The 24,771-nt window shown below is 47.2% G+C and overlaps 1 protein-coding gene across 1 annotated transcript in view; it reads left to right on the top strand.

Moving 5' to 3' along the window:
• The first annotated feature begins 1,832 nt into the window (after window positions 1-1,832).
• Window positions 1,833-24,771, top strand: part of RELN (reelin) — a 297,990-nt gene continuing 275,051 nt past the window's right edge. The window contains 1 exon segment of the mRNA XM_055711198.1: window positions 1,833-2,314. Within this exon segment, the coding sequence (XP_055567173.1) occupies window positions 2,086-2,314 (229 nt within the window). The 5' untranslated portion in view covers window positions 1,833-2,085.

Raw genomic sequence — 24,771 nt, 5'->3', positions numbered from 1 at the left:
GCTACAGCTGGCAGCCCTCCGAAACCAGTTGGCTAACTTTCCACAGATGCTGGGCAGAGGGGGTGTGAGCTGAGGTGCACTTGCTCAGCCGAAGCCCCTCTGGCACGGCCTGGCCTCGCTGGCGAGCTCTCCGTGCAGGGAAGCGGGAGCGCACAAGGGAGGACATGCCCTGTTGGCAGCGGTTTTGCCAGCGAGCCCACATAGCCTTTTGCCTGTGTGAGGTTTTGGCATGAGGAAATTATATTATCAGTCCGTCACTTTTACAAGCATTGAAATTTCTGGAGGAGGCACAGATGTTAAAAAAACCCCAAACCCAAACAAATACCCCAAGCTGAAAAATAAATAACCCAGCTAAAGAGGAAGCCTTGGAGCCAGACTGACTCCTCCACAGCCGCTGCAGAGCTCAGTTTCCAGGGCAGTGGCCAGGGATGTCCGCCAGCCGGAGCGGCGGTGGGATCTGTCCCATTCCCTACGCTGTGCACCACCAGTCCCTTTCGTCTTTACAGCAGGATCATGTCGCGGTGTGTTTCTCCACCCAAGCCGACGAGGGACATGGCTTCGCTCCATCCTTAGTGAGGCACAACCCAGTGAGATGGGAAACTGCAGCAAAGTTTTGCTGGTGGCACTGGGCTCGGTGCAGAGCCAGCGGAGAAGGCAGGTGGGGCAGATGGTGAGGATGTCCCCGGGGTCACCATGCGCGGGCTCTCTGTCAGCTGGGTGGGAGGTGGGCCAGCGGAGCAGCCTGCATGGACGTAGGGCAGCTGCATGGTGCCGTCCATGTGGCTCGCGCCTCCGCGGAGGGAACCTTTCCCTTTGGCACTGAAACCAATCCAGGAGGGAGCCCCTGGACAATGCCAGTTTTGCACTTCAAAAATGCTGGCAGGTAGGCTCTCCTTTCCGATTACATCATGTCACTATCGCTCACCCGGGCTGTCTCTGGGCATTGGTCGGGATCCAGCAGCAGTGTGGTGGATGCTTTAGACCCTGGTAGATTTGCTCCTGTCTCGTGATGCTGTGGTCCCTCTGCCAGCCTTGCTTTGTTAAAAATGTATGGTTTTATGAATTATTCTACCTGCCAATGTTTTGTGTTCAGTTGCTCATTCCCGTTGTGGTCCCTGCTGGGTTTGCTCCTTTTCTGGAGATGAAGGGCCTGGGCACACACTCTTAGGGGGCTGAAGCCCCATCCCAGGGACCTGCCTTCCCCAGAGATTCAAGCAGTGACCTTGCTGAGCCGCAGGGCCCGCCTCTGGGGTGTGTGTGCAGGGGTATCGTTTTGAAGATGGTGATGGAGAAGGTTTAAGTAAAAAATGTCACTTTTCCCCAGAAGCGGGGGCGGGAACAGCAGAGGCAGGGCTGGGGCCGGGGCAGGGACAGGGGCTAACAGACAGGGGCTGGGGCAGGTGCACAGGGGCTGGGACAGAGGGACGAGGACAGATGGACAGGGCGAAAGGACAGGGGCTGGAGCAGAGGGACAGAGGGATGGGGCAAAAGGATGGGTAGAGGGACAGAAGCAGAGGGACAAGGGTAGGGGCCGAGGGACAGGGACATGGGAACAAGGAGGCAGCAGGGGTTCAGGTGTCGGGGCAGGGGCAGGAGCTGGGACGTGGGGCAGGGGCAGGGACCCGGAGGCAGACAAAGGGCGGGCAGCAGAGCCCCGCTCGCAGCCCGCGTCCCCGCAGCGGCAGCACCGCACACCGGCGCGCAGAGCGAGGAGCAGGAGGAGCGGGCGGCGGCGGCGGAGGAGGCGGAGGAGGCGGAGGAGGGGAGGGACCTTCCCCTCCCTCCCACCCCGACACCGGGGGAAATAAATTATTCCCAGCCCTCGCACTCCCAGCTCCGTGCCCCGCACCCCGGCAGCGGCAGGCGGGGACGGCGCAGCCTTCGGCGGGCGCGGAGGGGCCGCCCCTGCCCGCGCCGCGCTCCGCTCCGCTCCGCGCCCGCCTCCCCGCAACTCCCGCGGGCCGCGGCGGGGGGCAGCGCCCGCCCCGTCCCGGCCCGCCCCGTCCCGGCCCGCGCCCAGCGCAGCGGAGCGGCGCGGCGGCCCCGCCGTGCCCTGGATGCCCCAGCGGCGCCGGCGGCAGCAGCATGGAGCGGCGGCGGGGCGTCCCCGGGGGCTGGCCCTGCCTGCTGGCCGCCCTGGGTGCCCTGCTGGCGGCGGGCCGGGCGGCCGCCCCCCGCGCCCGCTTCTCGCCCTTCTTCTTCCTCTGCACCCACCACGGTGAGCTGGAGGGCGACGGCGAGCAGGGCGAGGTGCTCATCGCCCTGCACATCGCGGGCAGCCCCGCCGCCTACGTGCCCGGCCAGGAGTACCACGGTAGGTGCAGGCGCCCGGCGCTGCGCGGCCCCCGGCGGGCGGCCCCGGGGGTCCCGCACGGCGGAGCGGCCCCGCGGCCGCGCAGGGCGGGAGGGCGGGTGCCCTGGGACGGGGGAGGGCGCAGCCGTGTGCCCGGCCTCCGGGCATCCCCGGCGGGGCGCTCCGCGGGGGTCCCCGGCCGTGCGGGACCGCCTTCACCTGCCCCGGGCGCAGCCCTGCCCCGGCGCGGCTGCTGCGAGGCCGGAGCGGGGGGCGATCCCCAGAGCCCCCTCCTCAGCCCGCCCGTGGCCGGGGCCAGAGCCCGCCGAGCCGCTCGCAGCCCGCCCCTTCCCCACCTCGGTGGCTGCCGGAGCCAGCGTCACCCTTCCCCCGGCGGCCGTGCGGTGCGACGTGCCCGGCCGGGGCCGCAGCCTGTTGCTGCCCGTGCAGGGGGTGCAGCAGCCACGGGCGGGAGCGGCGGGTCAGGCGCTCACAGGTGGCTCTGGAGATGGAAGGTCGTGCCGGGAGTTAAGGAATAAACCTGCTTTTAGCGAACGCCCGGGCCGAGGGGAATGAACTAGGGCGGGCAGAGCCGGTCACCAAGGGGGTCGCTGCCTGGGCGGTGTGCGGGGTGGGGGGCGCAGCCCTGGACTGCCGCCGGCCCCGCAGGCAGGTGACGCTGCCGCAGAGTGGCCCTGCGAGCCCGCAGCTGCTCCCGGCAGCAGCCTCGGCACCGGCTCCCTGTACAGAAAACTTCGAAGGGTGAAACGTTGCCCAATTCCTAACCGCGGCAAACCGCTTACGGGGGCACCCACTGAGCCCCCTCCTCTCTGGTGCCTGCTCGAGGTTGCGCAGCGCTGCGTGAGAACGGCGAGTTCCGCAGTAAACCATCAACAGTCAGAAAAAGTAGCAATAGATATTTATTTCAAACATCTTGCTCAGAAACAGACACTGTGTAAGGTCCTCGGCTAAAGGCGGAGTTAAACTCCTGACTTTGGTGTGTTCCAGCTCCGTTTTTTTTAGGTAAATCATTGAATCGTTATGTGAAAGATTCTGACTGATTTTTATTTTTTACTGTGAAGACAGCAAACCCCAAACACATCAAATATTCATTTTTCACACGATCTAAGGGGTCCTGAAGTTTTTGTCTCTGTATAACCTTTAGCAATATAGTTTTACCTAATTCACAGGAAACTTTTGTTTTTAAAATATCGGTGTCCTTTTTAACAAACCACGTATGTAAATGATACGACTTCATGTTTTTCCCTTAGAGCCCCGTATCTCCCAGCCCGCGACCCACACTCAGATCAGGCGGATCGCGGCCAACGTGCCGAGCCACAGATGTGCAGAGGGGAAAAAAAGCTGGAATTTCCACCTTGCACAATTTAAAACGCCGGCTTTTAAAAATACGGTTCAGACACGTAAATAACAAAATCTTTTCTCGCTGCTGCCGTGTTTTGCGGTGTGCAGCCAAAAAGCTGGAAGCTTTAAGCCCCCTTGCTGGGCTGCGGGCAGGGGGCTGCGGGCTGGGCTGCGGGCAGGACTGTGGGCAGGGCTGCCCGGCTGCCTCCTCCCCGCAAGGGTGAGGAGCAGGGACGGGTGTGTGCTTCTCCGGGGATGCTCTGCTGCCTCTCGCCTTTTTGAAAGGGTTTTCGAATTTTTAAAGTACCGACTCGCGGAGAAACGCCCCATCTGCGCGCCAGATCTTTCAGGTAGCCAAGGGTGGATTTTCCGTCGCCTTTTTCCATCTGACAGAGCCAAACGCGGAGGCTTTGAATATACCTCTGCTTCGTTCTTTTTACCTACCCGCTCCCGCGGGGCCCCGGGGATTTCGCGGAGCCGCCGCTGCGCACCGGCTGCGCGCCTCTCGCCGGCCCCTGCGCCCCCGCGCAGCCGCTGCGCGCTGCCCCCGCCGCCAGCCCCGCTCCGGGTGCGCGGCGGCGGCTGCCGGCCCCTACGCCTCCCCCCGTGGCCCCGTTCATCCCGCCGCCCCTCCGGGACCGGGCTGGAGTCTGCGGGGGTGCCCTGGGCCAGCATCTGCCCCGGGGGCTGCCGCCCAGCTGGGAAAGCCACCGGGTGAAGAAAGGCTGAGCAAACCGGGTGCGTTCAAAGGATGCGCACCGAGGAAAGTCCTCAGGCTCGAACTGCCAAACTGCTTTGTTTACCCAGTGCGGGGTGTGTAGGTACACTCGGGTGTAAGCCAGCCTTGTACCTTATTTCTCACTCGCAATGGCAATTGTTTTCAGTTCCGTGCATTGCTGAAACGCTTACCTGGGCCAGTGCAAGGCAGGCAGCGCTATGCACAGCACAGCAGGCTTATCCATGAGCTCAGCACACTTACTCGGCTAGATATTTTGAAATAGCTCATTTGAATATTTTTAAATATAACAATTATCAATGTTAAATATAGCACAAGGAAGAAAAAAACCCACCCGAATTATACAATCTGAAGAAATCATTTGAGCAATCTGGGCTTTTATATAGCGTAGTTTAATGTTACTGAAAAATGCCAGTCCGCACTGGTTGAGCATTTATCATTTAAAAATCAAACTTTAGAGGCAGTTTTGTGGGGACACGGAGGCGCAGTTTTGAGATGCAGTACAGAAGCACAAAACAAAGGGAGATTTTACATGTGTACAATGTAAATTCACCTGCTCAGCGTATTAAAATACACTCCCCCGACTCCTCACAAGTTGCAGTGAGGCCCCGTTGTACACATACTACCCCTTCATTCAACGGGGAGAGGTGATAGTAGCATCCAAGAGCTGAGAGAAATTCCACGAGAAAAAAAAAATCCAATTAAAAAAAAATCAGCCAACAACTTTTTGTTAATTTGTTTAGACATTTCTTTGGGCTTTCAGAGCAGGAGTCAAACCGCGGTGCAGCCGAGGGAGCTGTGACACTGGCTCTCGTCCATTTGCCCAACTGTCCCTTGCGCTGCCCTGCACCTTGGGAGTGGAACGGTGTCTGGACGCAAAAGACACTTGTGGGGGAACCAGGCGAGCACAGGAGATTCTGCAAGGGGCTTCTCTGACACATTGGATCTGGCACTTTATTTCCCTATGCCCCTGAATTTCATAAGTAAAATGAAGGCAATAATATTCCCTGCTTTGCATAGTTGAATTAGATACTTTGGGATTTAGCACTTCTCCCCTAACCCTTAAAAATACTCCAGATTTGGACCCATTCCTGCAATCAGTAAATATTTTAAAACGCATTCACTGATTGAATAGGACCAGACCTACACTGCATATAAATATGCTCTTTTATATACGGGACTGACTTGATAAATCGGTAAACAATTTTATTACCTTTGGCAGACTTTTATTCCTTGAATTAGGTTATTTCAAATTTAATTAAGTCCTTGAGCTGGCAAAGCACTTAAGCACTTGCTCAAATGCAAACTGACAAAGTGTGCGCTGGTTTAATGTAGGCACCTGCTCAGCTGCCTTCCAGCCAAGCGGTGGTTGCGTGTTTGGAGAGCTGCGTCAGGGCCCACTTGGCTTGCTCATAGCTTTGCTGGTAGGTAGCAATGATCCTGTTTTGGTTTTCTCTTGGGCTTTCCACTGCAATCTGCAGAGCAGAATATAATTTCTTCAGGAAAAAAACCCCACAAACCAAACAAAAGCAGTAGAAACTGAAAATTTTTGTGCAAGTTCTTTTGGGTTTGTTGCCAATCTGCAGTCAATTTTGATTATCCGTGTCAATGTGCCTTCAGTGCTGCGAGCGTGTACCATGATTTACAGGCAGATAAGGACATTGGAAACGCATAAAGAAAAAAGGATAAACTCAACTGAACATCGACTCTTCACTGCCCTTAATCACAGAAACCTAAAAATGAATAGTCAGATTTATAGTGCTTAAAAAATACAAATGGATTACCTTTATACCGTGTTTTTTCTCACCCCTTAAAAAACCTTTGCTCGCACTGTGAACAGTGCTTTTTCCCAAGGTTTTAAATTTAGATCTTTTACGAACAACTTCAAACTGTTTTCCCATGATTGATGTTAAAACTCATCGTTCTGCCCTTAAAATAGTTTTCTTTAATGAGACTTGAGTTTCTATTTCACTCTCCATTGTTCCTTTTTTTTTTTTTTTCCAGAACAGATTAACCTTCAGTCCCCAAATGTTATCAGTTTCCATCAATGACTGTTACTATTCTTAGATATACTGTATATTGTCTGGAACCATTGCTTTGATAGGTTGTAAAAATAAGTTTTCAACTATTTGAAGGGGTAGTTATGCACTCTTTCAGCACTGATAAAAAGTCGTGTAAAGTCTGCCCAATTCCACCTTTGTTATAATCCCAGATTGGGATTTAGTATCTGTTTTCGTTAGGGTTACTTACAGTTCTGGTACCCGCTTGATCTGGTGGGTATTTCCATTGTAAATTCTTATTGTTCAGATTATTAAAAAACAGAAAGGTGTTGGAGATCAAAGTGAGGGAGGAAAAGAGAGAAAATAACTAGAGAGTAAGTAGTGCTGCTACTTGAGGTGTAAACAGGATTATAACCGAGTTGTAGAAACTCAGTTGTGGGCACTTTCTCTGCCAGTTACACTGAAGTGTAGAAGTGCAGAAAGCTTTCTGTGAGCCAAGCAGAAGCAAAGTGCACAGGAGGTGATGTTAGCGATGGTGCATTGGTAACAGAAAAGCAGATTTTGGTCCATGTTTTCCAGTATCAGCCTGAGAAGCAGGACGGCTTCTTGAGTCTTTTGCAGGGTGTTCCCTCAAAAACATTCATCTCGTCCACTTACGCACTCTCCTGATCTCTGCAAGAATGGAGACTTGCATCATTTTTTGTTTTAAAGAGGTGTGTAGAAAGTTTTGCTCATGTGACTCCAGTTAGCTTCAGGGATTGTCCTATAACTCTTAACGGACACTTAAATTAAAAATGGGAGGCTGGCAATAGGTAGCAATGGAGAGGAAGTTACTAAGAATGGGGAAGATCCTTTGTCTCTTCTTTCCTCCGAGGTCTCTTCTTTCCTCCGAGGTCCCTAGCAATATCTTGCAGCTGCAGAAGGGTTTTGTAGCACACAAAAATTTCATCTGGGGTCAGCATCTACTAAAAACGTCCTCATCCGCCAAAGCCCCCAGAGTGCACCCTGACTGTGCTCTGCTACGTTTAGGATTTTTTTGCATAAACTGAAGTTTGCAAAAGCAAGGCTGATTTCTGGATGCTGCAACCTGTTCTTTAGATGGTCTGTTTGAATTTTTCAGACCTGAGCCTTACTTAGTCTGTTTTTGAGTGAATGTACCTTTCTAGGTCTTAATGTTGGCTGATGGATTGTCTATATTTCTGAAGCTCTTATCTAGCCCCAGAGTTCATGTAGTGTGCCTTTGCAAATTTTAAAAAGTTGTGCTTTTAAGATCTCTTGACCAGAAACTGATGAAGCATTCCAACCCTAAAAGAAAAAGGTAGGCAAGTTCACGGCTGACAGCCTCTTATGAACCACGTTTTGCTAGGGAAGATGTTAAATTTTAATGGGTTCAGCTGTTGTCACTCTAATTTGTGGGCCAAATAAGCAGCCAGCAGATGGTGATGGCTCAGCCAAAGATGTGGTCAGGCACGGGACTGATGAAAGGAAGTTGAAGGTCCACAAAGGCCTCAATGAGCCTTCCTTGCAAATTTGCAGAAGAGATGTAATCTCTGGTTAAATCCTTTCTCGGCCCCCCATCTGAGAGCTGCTCCCCCCCTGCAAAGGAGACTTGATTGCCCCAAATAACAGAAATCAAAGTCAGCACGGCATGCTGGCGTGACCCACATTTGTCAGGTGACATCTGACTGTAGGACAGAAACGGTATTGTTGGCGTTATGGGTCTGTGTAGGACAGATTATGCTGGGCTTGTCTGTATACATTAAAAAAATGATCTCTGCCTCAGTGAGTTCACCGTCCAAGCCCCAGAGCTTGGCGTGGGGGCTGGCGTGCGCGCATGGACCTTTCCCATGGCATATCACCCAGCATTGAAGTCAAGGAAGAAAAGAAGCCTATAAACGGTGAAAGGGTGCAAAAATATCTTTTCAGTGGGGATATCGCGCATATTTTCTGCTTTCTGAGTTTGAAGGAGGTATTTTAAAAGACATATAACCTATCTGTAGAATTCATTGCTAAAATATTCCCATACTAACTGCTTTTTAGTAGAAATAAAAAAAAATCTTTTTCTTCCAAATAATTAATAATTGTAATTAGATATAAACAAACAAACAAATAAATAAATAGATATAAACCAAGATATAAACCTTGTAATTCAAGACCGAAGGTGACCAGTAAACAATTCATAACTAGGTTACTGTGCTGTGGTGGTATGCCATACGTTTCGTCAATGTTTCCTGCATTGATTATTCCACCAAACCCGTGTTGGTTCATTAGGTAGAACAGGGTGAGACTGTCAGATTGGTGGCATTTCTCATTTTCCTTATTGTTCCCTTGATCTGGATTCTTGAAGGCCGCTGCTTTTGAAATACTGTAACATTTTATTATGGTACGATGCCTCAGTATTTGCATATTGACTGGCTGAAGTATGATTTTCAATCTGATAATAGCCGTGATGATACAGCCGAGATGGATTCAGATGCAAGCTTTATTTGCTTTGTGTGTCTCGTGCCCTACAGCTGTGGTTTAGATTTGTCATGACTGTTTGCGGCATGGCAAGGGAAGGAAACGGCACTGTCTTACCTCTGAGAATAAGCAACCTTTCATAGCGCCCCTTGTTATGAGAATTTCAATAGTCTCCGATGAAAGGTTCAGTCTTTTTAACATGCTTCCTTTCTTTGTGTTAACGTTTCCTGCCTTTTCATCGGGCATGAAAGGTGCACAGAGTGCAAATGTGTGTCTGGAATATTTGTGTAATTCCCACTTTCCCCCCCCCTCCCAAGCTGTGGCTAGTCTCTGGGATAAACATAGGACAAACTCTGACAGTGCAACTTTTAACATCTGTCAAAGCCTAAGCTTGTGCAAGAGACCTTCCCAGTTTGTCAGGCGATGCCTTCTCGTTAGGCAGGCAGTCTTCCACCATTCCCCCTTCCCTCAGGTCAGTCCTGGAAAATGGAAGTCACAGCGTGTGTCACACAGTTTGCGTGGTTCAGGCTGGGTTGTGCCAGTGAACACTGGCGTCACGGAGGCAGAGATCCCCCTGGTCCATTCCCATGGGACTCTTTCCCAGGTCCCCCCACGTCCTCAGATGCCTCCCACAGGCAACACATTTTTTACTCTTTTCCTAAAGGGAAGAGCAGGGTCATGGAGGTGGATTGGGTTTTTTTAGGACTTTGTTTTGTTTCAATATATCTCTCACTAAGCATTTGCCTTAAATAGGGCAATGTCAGAGGTACACGTCCTGCTTGGAGCGGGAGAACCAGAGTTTGCGAGGGGCATTAGGGCTTGTACCTGTTTATTCCACAGTACAGGAACAGGACCTGGCATTAGTCTGTCCTTCTGCAGCTGGAGACATTCTGTCTGAGTCTGGAGATGGCACCCAGCAGCCGGGCACGGGGCCACGGGCTCCCTGCCATCGTCTCCCACAACTATCTGGAGCAGCTGCTGCCTCCCAGGCACCACAGCATTTCCTGGGCAGCTGGGCTCACTTAGCTTCAGGCAGAGGCACCTGAGGGCTCGTTCTTTGTCTCACCAGCCACAGCATCACCTGTGTCACTCCAGACTCCCTTCGGTGTAGTTACTGGCTATGCACCCTCATCTTGCTGCTGCCAGCACGGATTTCTGTTTGGGGAGGCTGGCTGGTGCATGTGGGTTTTGCATACCAGGTGCGATCTCCGCAAGGCTTCTCTCCCTCCACCCCAGTGGGATTCTTGGTCTTCCCAGGGTATCAGGACATCCCTGACTGCTGCCTTTTAGTGTTTCCTAGCGGCCTGTTGTAGGCAATGCCCTTTATGTGAACATGTCGGTCTAGAAAGCAAGAGGTGTCTGGTGGGACTGGACACACGTGGCCTGTGAAAGTTGCAGGGCAGTGGGTGAGCAGTTCAGATGCTTTCCCAAAGGCTTTCGTTGCGAAGCAGAGGCTGGTTTTCACAGTCTTCGCAAGGTCCCTCTTGCCATATTTTTTCATCCTGGGAGCAAAACAGAGGTGGCTGTTCCCTGCTCCTCTCCAGGCACTTTGACATTAATATTGGTTGTGAGCGTTTCACAGGTGTCCCCTTGGGGGGTTGAAATCTGTGGTGCTTTTCCAGCCTGTGTCTGGTGAAGTCCAGCCTGCAAGCTGCAGGTTTCTCTTCAAACTGTGCAAGTGCTTCAGTGCCGTGTCCAAGTGCTGCCCCAGTTTCCCGTCATGGGGTGCCAGATGCCATGGGGTGTATCCAGCCCTGCAGCAGGGCTGCTGCTCCCCACAGACCCTCCTGGGGGGGGATGCCTTGCTCCCTGAGAGGGTGATGGCATGCCCACTCCAGGGGACAGCTTGTCCCCACCTCCTTGCTGAAGGGCCAGGTGCCAATAGAGGAGGACATCAGGTGGATGGTGGCCCCCCTGCCCCGTGCCTCCAGACCCATCCCCTCCTCCTCTCTGCCTACTCAGAGGAGGGAACAGCTCCAGGGGACGGTTCAGAGTATTTGATTGAGGTGCCTGGAGTAAAATTTGGTTTAGGTTTGTTGGATGGGAAGTCTTAAGTCCAGCCTTCTGGGTGTAGCGGTTCACTAGGTATTGAAAATATTTGTGAAGCTGCGTGTAGAGCTATGGCTGTGTCTCCTCCCGAGGCAGAAGCCCTCGGGCATTGCAGACAGTGCAGGGTGGTCTCTGGTTTCCCTCTTTGATTTTGCAAGATACAGCATAGGGGAAACCGGCAGTGTCCTTGCTTTTCTTCAGCAGGTGAGCAGATGAATCATCGGAGATGGGGCTGAAGATCTGTGTCTGTTTCCCTGAACGGTGTCTGCTCACACCTACACGTGTCCGTCGCTGCTTGTTTCCCATGGGAGGCAGGGTCATACACACTGGGCTGAGGGCATCGAGTTATAAACCAGATGGAGACAAAATGCTGAGAGCTCTTGTACCACACTTAGCAAAATTATGATTGCCTCAGATTAGCCAGAGTTATTTATTCTTCCCCCTGTCTGCTTGAAGGACAGTTTTGTAAATAAACGGGTTGTGACCTGACAGAGCTGAAAGACAAGAAGAGGGTCTGCTCGCCAGCCCCAGCTCTGGCTGTGGCTGTGTCTCCTACTGTCCAGCTCAAAGGTCGTTGCTGCCATGGGTGGCTGGATGCTGGCACCCCATCCTTTGTCCCCTTCCAGTGCCTGGCTGTCATGTGGCTGTACACAGAGCAGCCCAGCTGGTGAAAAACACACAGTGGAAGGGGCCTCGCCGTTTCGTTCTCTCCATCCCCACCACGTCATTTCTGAGAGGGCAGTTAGATGATCAGAAGTGGGCAAGGAAGAAAAACCCCAGTTCGTACAGGGAAATTCATCAAGCAAGCCCCTTCCATGCACAGGTGTGCACCTGGGAGCAAATTCTGTTTTCCTCTCCTCGTCCTGCTGCACTGTATCTGCAGGCGGTTCCTGCCTTCCCCCAGCTTGAGTTTGCAAGGATTTGTGTGTTGAGTGTCCATGGGTAGCATATGTAGGGTGCTCCCTGGGAACACAGCGGGAGACCGTGAAAGCTGACAGTCTGTCCATGTGCTGCGCACATCACAGTGGAGAGGAGGGAAGGAAAAGGGAAGCACACAAACCTTGCTGGCCAGAAGACTTAGAGAAATCTGGGAATATTCTTCTGTCTGTTGCTGAGAGGTACACGGTGGTCACAGCATTCGACACATCTGGTAGAATATTCATAAAAAAATTAGCAAGGACATGGAAAATCAGATTTCTTGTGTAGGTTGCTCGTGCTTTTGCAGAGGAATACTTCGTGGCAGAGCTGGGTCTGCCCGTGCAGGTCCTGCATGGGGGAGCAATTCCTGCACTAAAAATGAAAGCAATGAGTAGGTGATTGGCCTCTTTAACATCTGAAAACAGCAGCACAACCCTCTGTGGCCTCTCTTGGTGTCAGGCCCTGGGATGTGAGAAGTCATTTATCACGTCACAGGGCTTGGCAAGGTCTTTGCCGTTTGCCTTCCACTTTTCCCTCTGCTCCCCAGGACAATACAATAGATAGGAAAGAACAAGAAATATAGATAATATTTATCTTTCTGGCTAAACAAGCCATGGTTTCCAGGCCACAATAACCTTTCAGTGCTCCTGTCTCACAGGGGAAATGCGCTGTTAGAAAAAAAACAACCCTCCTTCCAGAATTAGACACATTCATCTGGACACGGGATGAAATGATTACCAAGAACTGCAGAGAGAAACAAAACAGCACAACTGGCCAAGGCAAAGATCCTGGTTTAACAAAGTGCTGCCCAGACTTGCAGTGGCAGCAGTTTGTGGGGATGCCAGGTAGCAAAAGTAAAGAGTCAGTACTATAAAGTCCTGTAAAAAAAAGTTCCTAGTATGTTTGGAAAAAAGGATCTCTAGCTAAACTCCAGCCTTAAACATTTTTGTAGAGCAATTCTGCCTCTGGGCCAAAAAGACTGTATCCTTCAGAACCTCATTCTAGTTAGTACAAAGATTGAAAACCTCTGGCAAATATTTTTATGCTTTCTAATTATTCTAGTTGATTTTCTGATGACTGATATCCAGTCAGATAGGTTGTCGAGTTGATAGTATTCTTGCATGAGACTCAAGACTTTAGATTTGATTCAAAGGGAATCGCCGTGTTCATAGTGAATTCATTTACAATCTGGTTTTGTGAAGCGTAAAACCTGATAATGTATTAGAGTAGAATTTGGTAAATATCTTAATGGAAAATGGGGGGAAGTGAAGCATTTGAAATACATTGCTGATATTTTAAAAATATAATTTTGATTTTTGTTTTGGAAAAGTGGCTTGATTGTGAAACTGACTGTGAAAAAAAAGCTGCATAATCAAAAAATGAAATGAGACTCTTCTGCTTGAACAAAACTCTATCTAATTTTTTGGGGTTCATTGAAGATTTTCATATTGACCTAACTGATATTTTAATTTATTTTTTTGTGTTAAACTCCTCAGTACTTCTCCTTTTATGTTAGCCCAAGCTGATCTCTTTTTCTTTCTTTTTCTTTTCATTTTGGTCACTGAACCAAAAATTGAACAGTTCTACTTCTGACAAGTTGACCATTTAATTTCCGGCCACTGAACAGATCTGATTCAGACAAGTAACCCTCACCACTCTCTTTGCATTTGTTCCCAAAATAAATTACAGAATAATCACTCACTCTTTATAGCACTGAAGTGCAGTTGGTAGCGATGCTGACATTTCCAAGGTAACAAACTCATGTTTTTAATAATGATACTTACGGTTGCTGTGTGGCTTCTGATGTATATGTTGACCACATTTCCCTTTACATCTAGTCACTGTTCAGTTTTCTTTTTCAGCAGAAATCTTTTCCTTGGTTCCGTGTTCAGTAAAAAAAGCTTAGAGGAGATCTGTCACTTGGCTCCTTCTGGATGTCTACAGTTAAAGGATTTTTCTGCTTCCAAACTTGAAAACCTGTTGCAGCGTATCTATAGAATTGACATTCATTGAACTAGACAAAGAGGCCTTCATGTCTCTAAAAATATCTTTTTTTTCCAAGGAACAATGTTTACAGGGCTGTCCACCTCAAACAGAAATGAACTGTTCAGAGCAGACGTGGACATAAGCTTTGAGAGATGCAGGTTTATTTTGTTCAGAGAAATGATCCGCTATGTTCTTCGTTGCCCTGCTTTTCCTTCAGCCTATAGTTAATGCAGTTCTGGAGTACAATGGAGTTACAGCCGAGCTGTGACATTTGCAGGATTTGCTTCAAGCAGCAGAGATGAAAAGGTGCGGGTTGGGCTGGGGCTGGCAGCACCAGTCCCTCCCCAGCCTCAGGCAGCCCGGATTACTCCAGTGAGCATCTGTGGACCTTTTCACTCAAAGAGATGTAAGTTTTGTTTCATCAAGTGGTAGCAGATGTTAGGGAGCTTTCATGCCATTCATCACTGAGGGAAAGCCAATGTGATGGCATCTGGCTGTTTTCTGAGTACAAATTGTTGTTTTAAACTCTAAACTGTCTTTGAGCTGTGGTGGTGGTGTATTACACACTGGCTACTCTTCTTCTGGGACCTTGCCCAAAACCCCTATGTCCAACTTGCCCCAAGCGCCTTTTGCCCAATTAGTGAGATTACAGTAGAGAGCAAATTCTCCTGCTATTTGCAACATTTTCCGTTTGAGAAACCACATTGTAAAATTAATTACAGTAAATATTTCTTCCAATTGCACATTGCTAACTGCTAAGAAACACTACTGAGTGACTTGCACTGTAACTGTTAACCTTTCATTCCAGATTTACAAAGCCTGCACTTGTTGCATTTATCAAGTATTCTTCTGCCTGCAAACAGTCAGAAACAGGGAACCTTTTTTTCCCAATTGACTTATTTTGTCTTAAGCATGTAGGTATTTTATGAGGTGCAGAACTCATACAGATGCTGGTAAGCATAGTACCTCAAAACTCTGACAAACAAAAATTGCATGTCCTGTCTGACACCTTGGAGCTCTCCAGCTTTCAGTGCTCCAGGGAGGAGGAGGACTGTGGTCCCTCCCCATGGAAGAGGATCAGTGCCAGCAAAGCCCACAGCTCCTTCATGCATTGTGTGATGTGAGTGATGAGACAAGAGCTTTGGACAGCAGGACAAACATTAACTCTGCTCTCTTCTTGAAAATGTCATGGATTGACTCTTCAAGCCAAACATCTGGGTGGCAGTTTCCACCCCTCTCGGGGCAGTGCTGCGTCAGGACAAGCCTGACCCCAGCATCCAGGTGCAGAAGCTGAGGCAGGAGAGGTGACCACGCGTGAGGGAGCAGTCATATCCAGCTTACCCAGTTATTCCCCTCTTTCCTCCTCTGTTGAGGACCTGGGCTCATTGCTCAGAGAATGTGGCTGGGTCAACAGCTTCCATCTAGTAACTTCCCCCCAAAATTCTAGGCAGATGCATCAGTAGAGAACAAATACCCTGGTCAAACAATCTGGATGACGTTCCAGCTGTGTGCCAGTTCAGTTATCTCTTCTGCTGAATTTAACATGTGTTTATTATGTTTAGCATGCAGAGTGGTTGTAATGAATTTGAATTAGAGGGGAATCATATTCTTTGTGCTTTTTTTTAGCCTCAGAAACACTGTGCTGTGGTATAAAGAGAGATGGATGCCTTTGTAATTAGCTAGACCAGAATCAGATGACCTTTTTAGTCTTGGGTTTTACTTTCTGGTGCCTTGTGCGGGTATTTACTGTTGAGGCAAACCAGGAATGAATAATAGCACATCACATTTCCTCCACTCCTCTTGAATAATTTGGAAATGTTTAGGTATAATAAAAGTATAATAATGTATTTTCTTATACACTTAAGAGCATATTCCATTATATACTTTGTTACATACCTCGCTGTTTTGTTGCTTCTTGAGCTTTTCTGTTGCAGGCAATCAGATCGCTGCTGGGATAAATAGTCATACATGTTGGGTGGCTAATCATTTAATGTGCTCTTCAGAATCAGAAGAGCTGCCACAAGGAAATATATGCAAGTGGGGTGGCAGAGATCTTAATATATCTTTCAGGCTCCTGGGTATTTAGTAGCTATTTATTATGCTTAGTGCCTGTGTCATGGCAGGCCTAACGTAATTCCTATCATATGCCAAAAGATAGCCCAACTGTCTGGTGTCTTGAAAATCCCTCTTTAATATCTCCCAGGAAGACCACATTTCTGTGGCTTACATCTGGCCTAGGTTTTGGTATTGGCAGGGACACCTTTTATGTGGTACAAAGCTGGTAATATATTGGGCAGGAATTAAGAATTACTGGGAGATATCCCAGTTCTGCTTAAAGGAGGGGGGGGGGGGGGGGGGAAAGTCCTGTGATGTGCTTAACTATAAACTTACTTAAATGTACCCAAGGGTTCAGAGTCATTTTTACTTTCTAAGAACACAAAGCTGTGGAAGGATGCAAACACAATTCAAGTTTTTGTGACTCGTTCACTGTAGGAATACCTTTTGTTGAATTTGTAGCCTGTAAAATCCTGTGTTATTTCAAAAGCTATAAACTGGAACATTTCCCTGTGAGAAATGAAGGAAGAAAGAAACGTTTCTCAAACTTAAAGCAGGATTTTTGCATATTAACTATAAATATCTTGAAACCATATGATTTGCTTTTAAATAAAATAAAGCCGCTTGCTGTCTCTGCAGAAATGAATTGGGGAAAGGGATTTATCCAGGGTAATTCAGTCAGATGAATGGAGAGATATGTCCATCACCACTAACATGACGGTTATTCCTTCTAAATATAAACTGATAATATTATATATTAGAGGCTGATTATACCATTAAGAAGATTAGTACATTTAAACAGAAAATAAAGGCTTATGTGCCCTAAATGTGAAACTAAAAGGAGAGGGGTTTATATATGGCAGTATCACAACATTCAGTTCTTTTGAACAAGGTATTTTCCCCATGAAAATACCTGTAAGGGATAATGACTGCATGCCTCTGGGAATAGGTGGGATGCCTTAAATCTAGTGTCTTTCAAAGTGGCAATTTAAACATATTAAGGTATTAATCTTGCCATATTTGGGTGTGTTTATTGGAGTAGGCATAGTGATTGCATGCAATCATGTCCACAAGGGTAGTGTTCTGGCTCATCTGTTTTCTGTAAATGTTTAGATTTACAAATGTTTAGAAACTGGGTGCATTACAAAAAAATGTGACAGAAGGGAAAAAATGGTTGATGATGCCTCTGTGATATTTCTGTGAATCAGATCTGTGAATTTTAAATATTTAACACATATTAAAGATTTCAGCATCTTTTAATATTGTGCTTGACTTACACAGTACCATCTCTAAGGACATACTAGCTGAATCTTTTGATGGTATTGAATTTATGACATTGAATTTAAGACTTTTGTGCTCATGTCACGAAGCTTGTTAGGTAGTGTTTAACATGTCTCCTTTTTCTTTTTTTTTTTTTTCTTTCTTTTTTTTTTAATTTCTTGTTCTTTATAACCCAGTAGTTCTTCTCAGTGGAAGATTTATAGTAAGGATAGGGGAAGACTTGATCCTTTTACAGTTATCTTCCTGATAGATAGCACTCCTTGATTTCCTTTTATGCACCTCTCAAATTAGATATTCTGCACTTTAATCACAACACCATCTTACTTTATCTTTTAAGAGTAAAAGCATTATGATTATAAATTAACTTAGAAATACTCTAAGTTCTTCTACCTCGGGGCTTGTGTTTGTTTCTGCCTCAAGCAGTGCTCCCGGGTCACATTCTGTCCAGAGGAAAAAGCCCCTTAACTGAATCCATCTGGGCTGCAGTTTGGAGCGGCTGGTCTGTCCCAAGGTAAGGCTGGAGCTGGTGTTGACCCACAGCCCTGCTCCGCCGTGGGCTGGACACGGCCCCGTGACTGCCTGTGGCCATGACAGGGGTGCTGTGCAGGTCAGAATTAAATGCACTTTGGAGGGCAAATCGAGGAGATGTGCCACACCTAGGTGTGTTGAGTGCTGGTTTCTCTACCCTTTGGTTTCTCAGGGCACCATGTGGAGGGGTGCCAGCCCCCCGAGCCCGTCTGACTGCAGGTAGCATGCCTGCCTGCCCTGCACTGACAGCTTACTCTGGAAGGGGAGCTCGGGTCTGGCCTGGGCATAGATGCTCTGCATTTGTTGCCCTACTCCAGTGAGCCACAGGGAAGGGCTGTCCGGTGCCTCCTGTCCTGGGGACAGGCTGTGGACACAGCCTCCCTTGTCCCCTCTTCACAGCTGGAAGCTCAATGTCCAACCTGGCCCTTCCTGGGGCTGTATGTGCTTTTTGCAGAACCCATTTAAACTCTTCAAGCCCGTGTTCTCTGAAATATTAAAAAAAAAATGAACTCTGCTAGCTTATACATACCTACAAAAGCTGGCATCCTTTAGGCAGCTAAACTTTCCTTTACTCATCTTATTAGGACCACTGCAGAGTAACATACATAATATTGAAGTGTCCCTGTATGTATTTATTGCTTCTATTGCTTTGGTGCTATTTTCATTGGCATAGCAAGACGTTGTAGACCAATACACTAAATAATTTTTCTTCACACTGCTGTGGTGTGGTTGCCTTTTCTGAATGTTTATGCTTGCAAATAAACGTATTAGCCCCTGAAGCAAACTTACGTGAACGGGCTCTTTTCTAAGGCGCTCTCAGTACGCCGTCTGTCCTCCTCCCCTTTGAATGTGTTTGTTAACTTCAATCAAAGGTAAAATAGGGATAAAGGTTTCAAAAATGCTAGATACCTGAAAGCTTGATGGAAATCGGTAGCCAGCAGAGGGAAAAGATCCAAGGTAATGCCTTCACTGAAACTGAAGACAGTGAGGTGAGCTCAGGTATTTATTAACCCCAGGAGAACTCATGCAGAGAGGGGCCCTCCACATGCCCCAGGCACAGAAATGCCTTGGTAAAACTCTGCTATACCCTACAGATGCTGGGGGATTTAGCAAGAAGGCATTGATCTCCGCTGAAAACAGTTTTTATGAACTATTTCACTGCAGCACCTTCCAGCCACGGGGTGTTGGCCATCAGGGCCTGGCTGTCCTGGGGGCTGGCTCATGTTCAAGGTGATCTGCTGAGCCATGTGGCCTTGTCCCAGCCAAGCAGAAGTTGGCAGTGATGTGTAGAGAGGCCCCCTCCATTGGGATGGGCAGGGATGATGGGCAGGGATGAGGGACAGTGAGGGGACTGGGGTCCCCCAGCACGGGGCAGCCTCTGCTCCCACCCTTGCAGCAGAGCCCTTAGGAGCAGCAGTGGGTTTTAGGTCTCTAGTCATATCTGGGAGATAATTTGTTGTCCTGGACACATAACAAGTTCTGGTGACCACTAGAAATTGGTGTCTTTGAAGCCAAAGGTTTATCTAGTCCCTGATTTTTTTCTTCAGCACTTGATTAAAGGGGAGCTGTCTGTAAAGGGCACCCTCTGTGGCTGTGAAGAATGGGCATAGTGATCCCTGTGGGAACACAATCTCAGAAGAAACAGGGTGAAGGCAATAACACAGACCGTCCCAAGACCTACAGGGCCAAACTGCAGCAGTATGAGACGGGTGGAAGGTGACTGAAGGCACTTATTTGTTCCCTTGCCTGAAGCCAGCCCTGGGGCAAAGCCCTTGCTGGGCACCAGCCCAGCGGAGATGAGCCCAGGGCCAGGTACAGTGAGACGTGGGAGAATCTCAGCCATAAACAGGTTATTTCTTTGCCTTCAAAGAGATTTTTATTGGAATTAGGAAAATTCTTCCTATTAGGTCCTAACTTAATTTAAATATTAGGTGATTTATTTCTGTGTTTTCATTTGTCCTCCATGGGAATGACAAGGATTTTAATGTAGTATAGAAAATCCTTTGAGCTCTTCAAATTAGAAAAGCTCTACTGAAGTAGAGAGTCTTTTTTTTTCCTTAAACATAAAATGATTTGTTTGTGACTATAATTGATGATAGGCTTATGAATCCCTTGAATAAAGTGAATCAGGTAAACAAAGTACTTTGTCATGCTTATATGCATTCTTGCGAAGACATATATGTAAAGTAATTCATTTGAATTAATTTTACCAAAAAGAAACACTCTTAGAGGAATGGTAATACTTAGATTTTGTGTATCATCCTGGGATCGCTTTAAATTTAATTTAATTTTTGTATGAAATTTGTATTTGGGTCAACTGCTGGTTGAAATGGGATCATGACCCCAATGGATGAAACGTTATCAAAGTGTTCCTGGTGAGTGGAGAATCTGGCATTGAATTGAGTTGTTATGACATCAAGCAATGTCTAATGCAATTACAACACAGTATTTTTGGGCAAAAGCAGTGATACCATAGAAGCACGCTGGCTTAGGTAGTATTTAATACTAGAGATCCAACGCTGATCAAGACACTGCTTTCCAATTTCTCTTCCTGCAATCTGCCTGCCCTCTGCCAACCACTGGTGTGTGATTAATTGACTGACACGAAGTCTGTTATTTACATTGCAGATATATTGTAAGTAGACTCCAGGTGAAGCTCACAGCATGCTGCATATTTACCACCATATGTTCAGGAGGTTGTGAACAGAAAAAAGTAAGTCTAAAGCCAGAGGAGGTATTAGAGGACACAATAGAAAAGCTAATTATAAAAGCCTTCAAGAGCAGTCCCTGCTTCACTGTTTGATGTCCCAATATGTAATTACAGAGAACTAGGAAATAAGGGAAGATAATAAAAGGAAGGTAATAAAGGGAAGATATAAAAAACAGAGCATGCTAGTTTGTGAGAGAAGAGGAAAACAGAGCTCCCAACCCATTTCTCCTTTAGCGGTTGGAAATGAGGGAGGGCTGTGAAAGGGGGATGGAGGAGGCAGGTGTTCTGGACAGTATAGGCAGGGGAGGTGTGAGCTCGGGGAGAATGGGCAAACTTTGTCAGTGCTTTTTTTTCTGGTGCAAACTGGCATTTCACCCTCCTGAGGGGGCTTTGCACCAGGTGGGATGGCTAGAAAAGGGAGCACCGAAGCTGGCAGCTGTATTGTCCCTATTGGCAAGCAATAATTTTTCCCTTTAAGTAAGGACAGCATGGGATGAAATCACCCCACAGGATGCCACCCTTATTTTAAAGCCCATTATGGACTGCCTGTGCAAGTAGAAAATTTTGCTCTGCATCCATTACTCTAGCTGATACTAATGTATATATTTTCCTTGCTATTTATATCACTTCTGAGTTAGGCTTCTTTTATGAGGATCACAGTGTGTCTCCTGTTGTTTTGTAGAGTGGCTGGTAAGAGTAGTTTAATGAGGGTTATCATTTTTGATAAAATAGAAGAAAAATATGTATCTAAATCTTAGCTTCGAATCTACATGTATACTAAATCAATATTTCTTAGAAAAATAAAGGTGCCCTGTGATTCTGTTTGCTATACATGCAGTAGAGAGTAGGGGATCAGGATACGCTTGGCCAAATGAAGCAGCTTCTGGCTAGCTGTCGCAGGAAGGTGCAGGCAGCGTGGGGGGCTAGAAATGATAGCTTCAGTTTTGCTCTGGGGCTGAAGGGAGAATGTCTTCACTCGTGCCTCAAAGGGCCTTCCCCAACACACAGCTCAATTATTTGGACGGTAAGCTGATTAGAGGATTTGAAAGCAATCATCCAAAAATGGTTGATGCCAGCCTCCGACTGACACCTCAACTTATTCTCAATGAGTGCAAAGACGAGATACATTTCAAATTACAATTTTGTAGAAATGTTTAAAATATTTAAAAATGCCATCAGAAGGTGTTTAATAGTGAACAGGGTGAGCAGTCAGCAAATGGCTCTTTAATATAGCTTTGTGTCCGTTCTAGCTGACGCTGGAGGCTCACATGGTGCCAAGTGGTGCTTGTGTGCTGCACCTGCCCATGCTGTGTCCTGGTGTGCAGCTGGGCTCAAGGGGCTCAGGGCTCCCCCACGCTCCCTCTTCTTGGGAGGCAAGAAGGATGTTCACTCAGGAAGAGAAAGCAGGAGAAAAGAATTACGTTGGCTCAACAAGAGGACAAGTTGGAAAAGGTGCCAAGATCAGACACTGAGAGTATCTACTTGTCTACTCCTTGCTTTCCTTTAAAGAAAACCCCAAAATTTCCAGGTAAATGCTCCCCCCAAATTCGTTGTTCAAAATTTGATTCTTCGCAAAATTTCAGTTTCTTAGCAGACTTCCAGCCTGACTTTGCAACAATGCTTTACACAAGTAACCCTGTGCATTTTACTGAAGCAACCGGAGTCAATAACGTTTACATGTGAATAGAAATCCACCAAACCTAAAAAATAAAAATTCTGGAAATTCTTTTTTACAGTATTTTGCTATAAATTGTTACTGGACAATAATGCATGTATTTGTCCATGGTATGCAGATGGTTTGATGTTTAAGACACAAAAGTACATTTCCTTACATATAATTACATTCTGAATGGCAAATTTGCATTGATAAGTCTTGCTTTAAATGTATCCACTCTTGCTGAAGTTAGTAGACACATGAGTATCTTTATTGCCTGTTAAACTTCAAAGGCATTTTTCAATTGTTAACAAAAATATGTTAGAGAAAGCACATAAAATGGCAAAGGTGACAAAGAGACTAACCATGAGCAGAAGGGCTCAAGCCGGCAGCCCTGCACCGCTCAGCCCAGCTGTGGAGGTGGTTGGTTTGCAGACAGCTCCTTTGCTTAGTGCTTGAGTAGTGCAGGACACCTACATATGCAGTTACCCGCTTCTGCTTTAACCTTGCATGAAGCTGAGATTCAGGTTCATTCTCTGTTCTTGCAGGAACTGCTCTCAGTTTCCAAGATGCCAGTCTTGGAAGTACATGGTGAAGTGCACTGCCTCAGATTTTAAATGCCCATTGCATGTGCTGATGTTATATTCAAAGGTTTCCAGCACACAAAGTGCAGATGAAGTTAATGGGAATCCTAGTGCTCAAAAATTTTTGCAGAATTCAGATTTTAGATATTTCTAGATGGACGCTCAAAAACTTAGGGCCCTGAATTTAGCAGTTTACAAAATGTGGTCCCTGATTTCTCCTGCCTTTGCATACAGTATGCACTGAGAAGGTGTTTGTAACAGACCTCTGCTTTTGTATAAAAAGCACTTTCAACCGCCATTGTATTTTGGTCTGACAAGGATTATTGACTGCATCCTTAACTCAGCTTCCATAGGACATAGTGTTTTCTGTAAAAACAATAATTCTCCATTCATCTCAATGAGATTTTCCAATGTCTCATTCGTTTCATATCATTACAAGTCTGTGGAGTCTATTTTGTGCTGTCAAGTTTAGCACAGAAAAAGGTAGGGCATGCATGTTTACATTCAGGTGCCTTAGAAACATTACAAAGTCAAATGGAAGAACAGCTTAAGTCTGTAGAAACTTTGTTACAAATACAAAATGAGCATGGTGCATGATATACCACCATTTAAAGGTTGAAGAAACTAAGCCAAAAGCCATGGACACTGAGACAGACCCAACATATAGCAAGACATGCTCGCTCCTGCACCTGTACCTTCTGAAGCAGAACGTGAATTTAAAGAGTAATTAAAGTATATTCATAATAACTTTATCTCATGATGTAGGTCTCCATGCTTTTCTTCCAATTACAATCTGTGAGGCATCTCCTAACGTGCCTGGGTAGGATGGATGTTTTATATGGATTTGATGTGACCTAGCACCTAGTGAATAAGGAAACAACAAAGAATCTCAAGATGCAAAAAAAGGGGCCATAAGTCTCCTGCTGTCGTGCTGGGGACTTCCTCTTCTTCCTTGGATCGTGCATTGAGGAAAAGAGATTTAATTCATACAGAAGACTTCTAGGGGATCCTGGCACCCTGCTGGTGGGTGAAGTACCAGCAATATCTGATGCAGCACGAGCTGTAAATTTGGGAGTCCCCCAGGAGATTTGTTTTCTTTCCACATACGGTCAGGAACCTTCTATTTACAAGAAAAAAAACACCTCGTTTTCTGAGTTATCTTCTCAGAAGTCTCCCTTGCTGCTCGCACTTTTCCTCTCATCTAAGGGAGGAGAAAAGCAGATTAATACTATGTGAATTTCTCATAGAATTTCCTTAAATTCTACTGTCCTACAATGGGACAAAAGTCAGAAGATTACTTACTTTTACATTAGAATAAAACCTCTGGTCTAGAGAAGCCTGAATGTACAGCTGAGACTTGCGTGGGCCTAACCTACTCCAGGAGCCCTTTTGCAGTCTTCTTGATGATGGAGTGTTTTATTACATAACAGCACCTTCATAATTGGATATTTTATCCTTTTGGGGAGGGCAAATTATCTGCAAGACACAGCATAAATTAGTGATTTCCCCCCAGAAATCAGAATACAATTTTATTTGTGAAAAACAACAAAAAAAGAGTTTTATGTGTTCTAATCACAGTATTATTACTTTTAAAGGATAGTCCATTTTTGCCTGGATACTTTCACATATGATCGTTCATAACCGCATAGGATAGTGAGTTCTTATGTGCTTATGTTTTATAAGCTCTAAGCTGTGCTTATAAGCTCTTAAGTGCTTATGTCAAGAAGCTACTGATTAAAGCAGAGTTGTCCATTACCAACAGAAAGAAAAATTGGTAACAACTGCACAAGCAGCTCCCTTCTCCCAGTAGCTCACTGAGGGGAACTTAAGAGCTTGGTTTCCCGTGGCATTGTGTCTTGAGTTGGGATTAGTCCTCCTCCGATGAGGCACAAGCTTGGAACGGGGCTTTCCTGCAGCTGGAGCACACATGATGTCGTGCGCCCCGTGGCTTCCCTGGCATTCACTAACGTGGCTGCGGCTGCCTTCGCCTCCGTGGGGAACGAAGGGGACCGTGCACCTTTCTGCGGCGGTGTCCGTGCCCCCCAGGCGGGCAGGGGAGCCACCCCCAGCCAGGCCCGCGGGGGTCCGGGCAGGGAGATCGCTCTGGGGGCCGGGGCCGGGGCTGCGGCCGGTCCCTCCCCCGCCGCCTCCGCCG

Source organism: Falco cherrug, chromosome 5 (assembly GCF_023634085.1).
Source record: "Falco cherrug isolate bFalChe1 chromosome 5, bFalChe1.pri, whole genome shotgun sequence".
Classification (NCBI taxonomy): Eukaryota; Metazoa; Chordata; class Aves; order Falconiformes; family Falconidae; genus Falco; species Falco cherrug.
The sequence above is the reverse complement of the archived record's forward strand: the minus strand, read 5'-3'. Positions and strand labels throughout refer to the sequence as shown.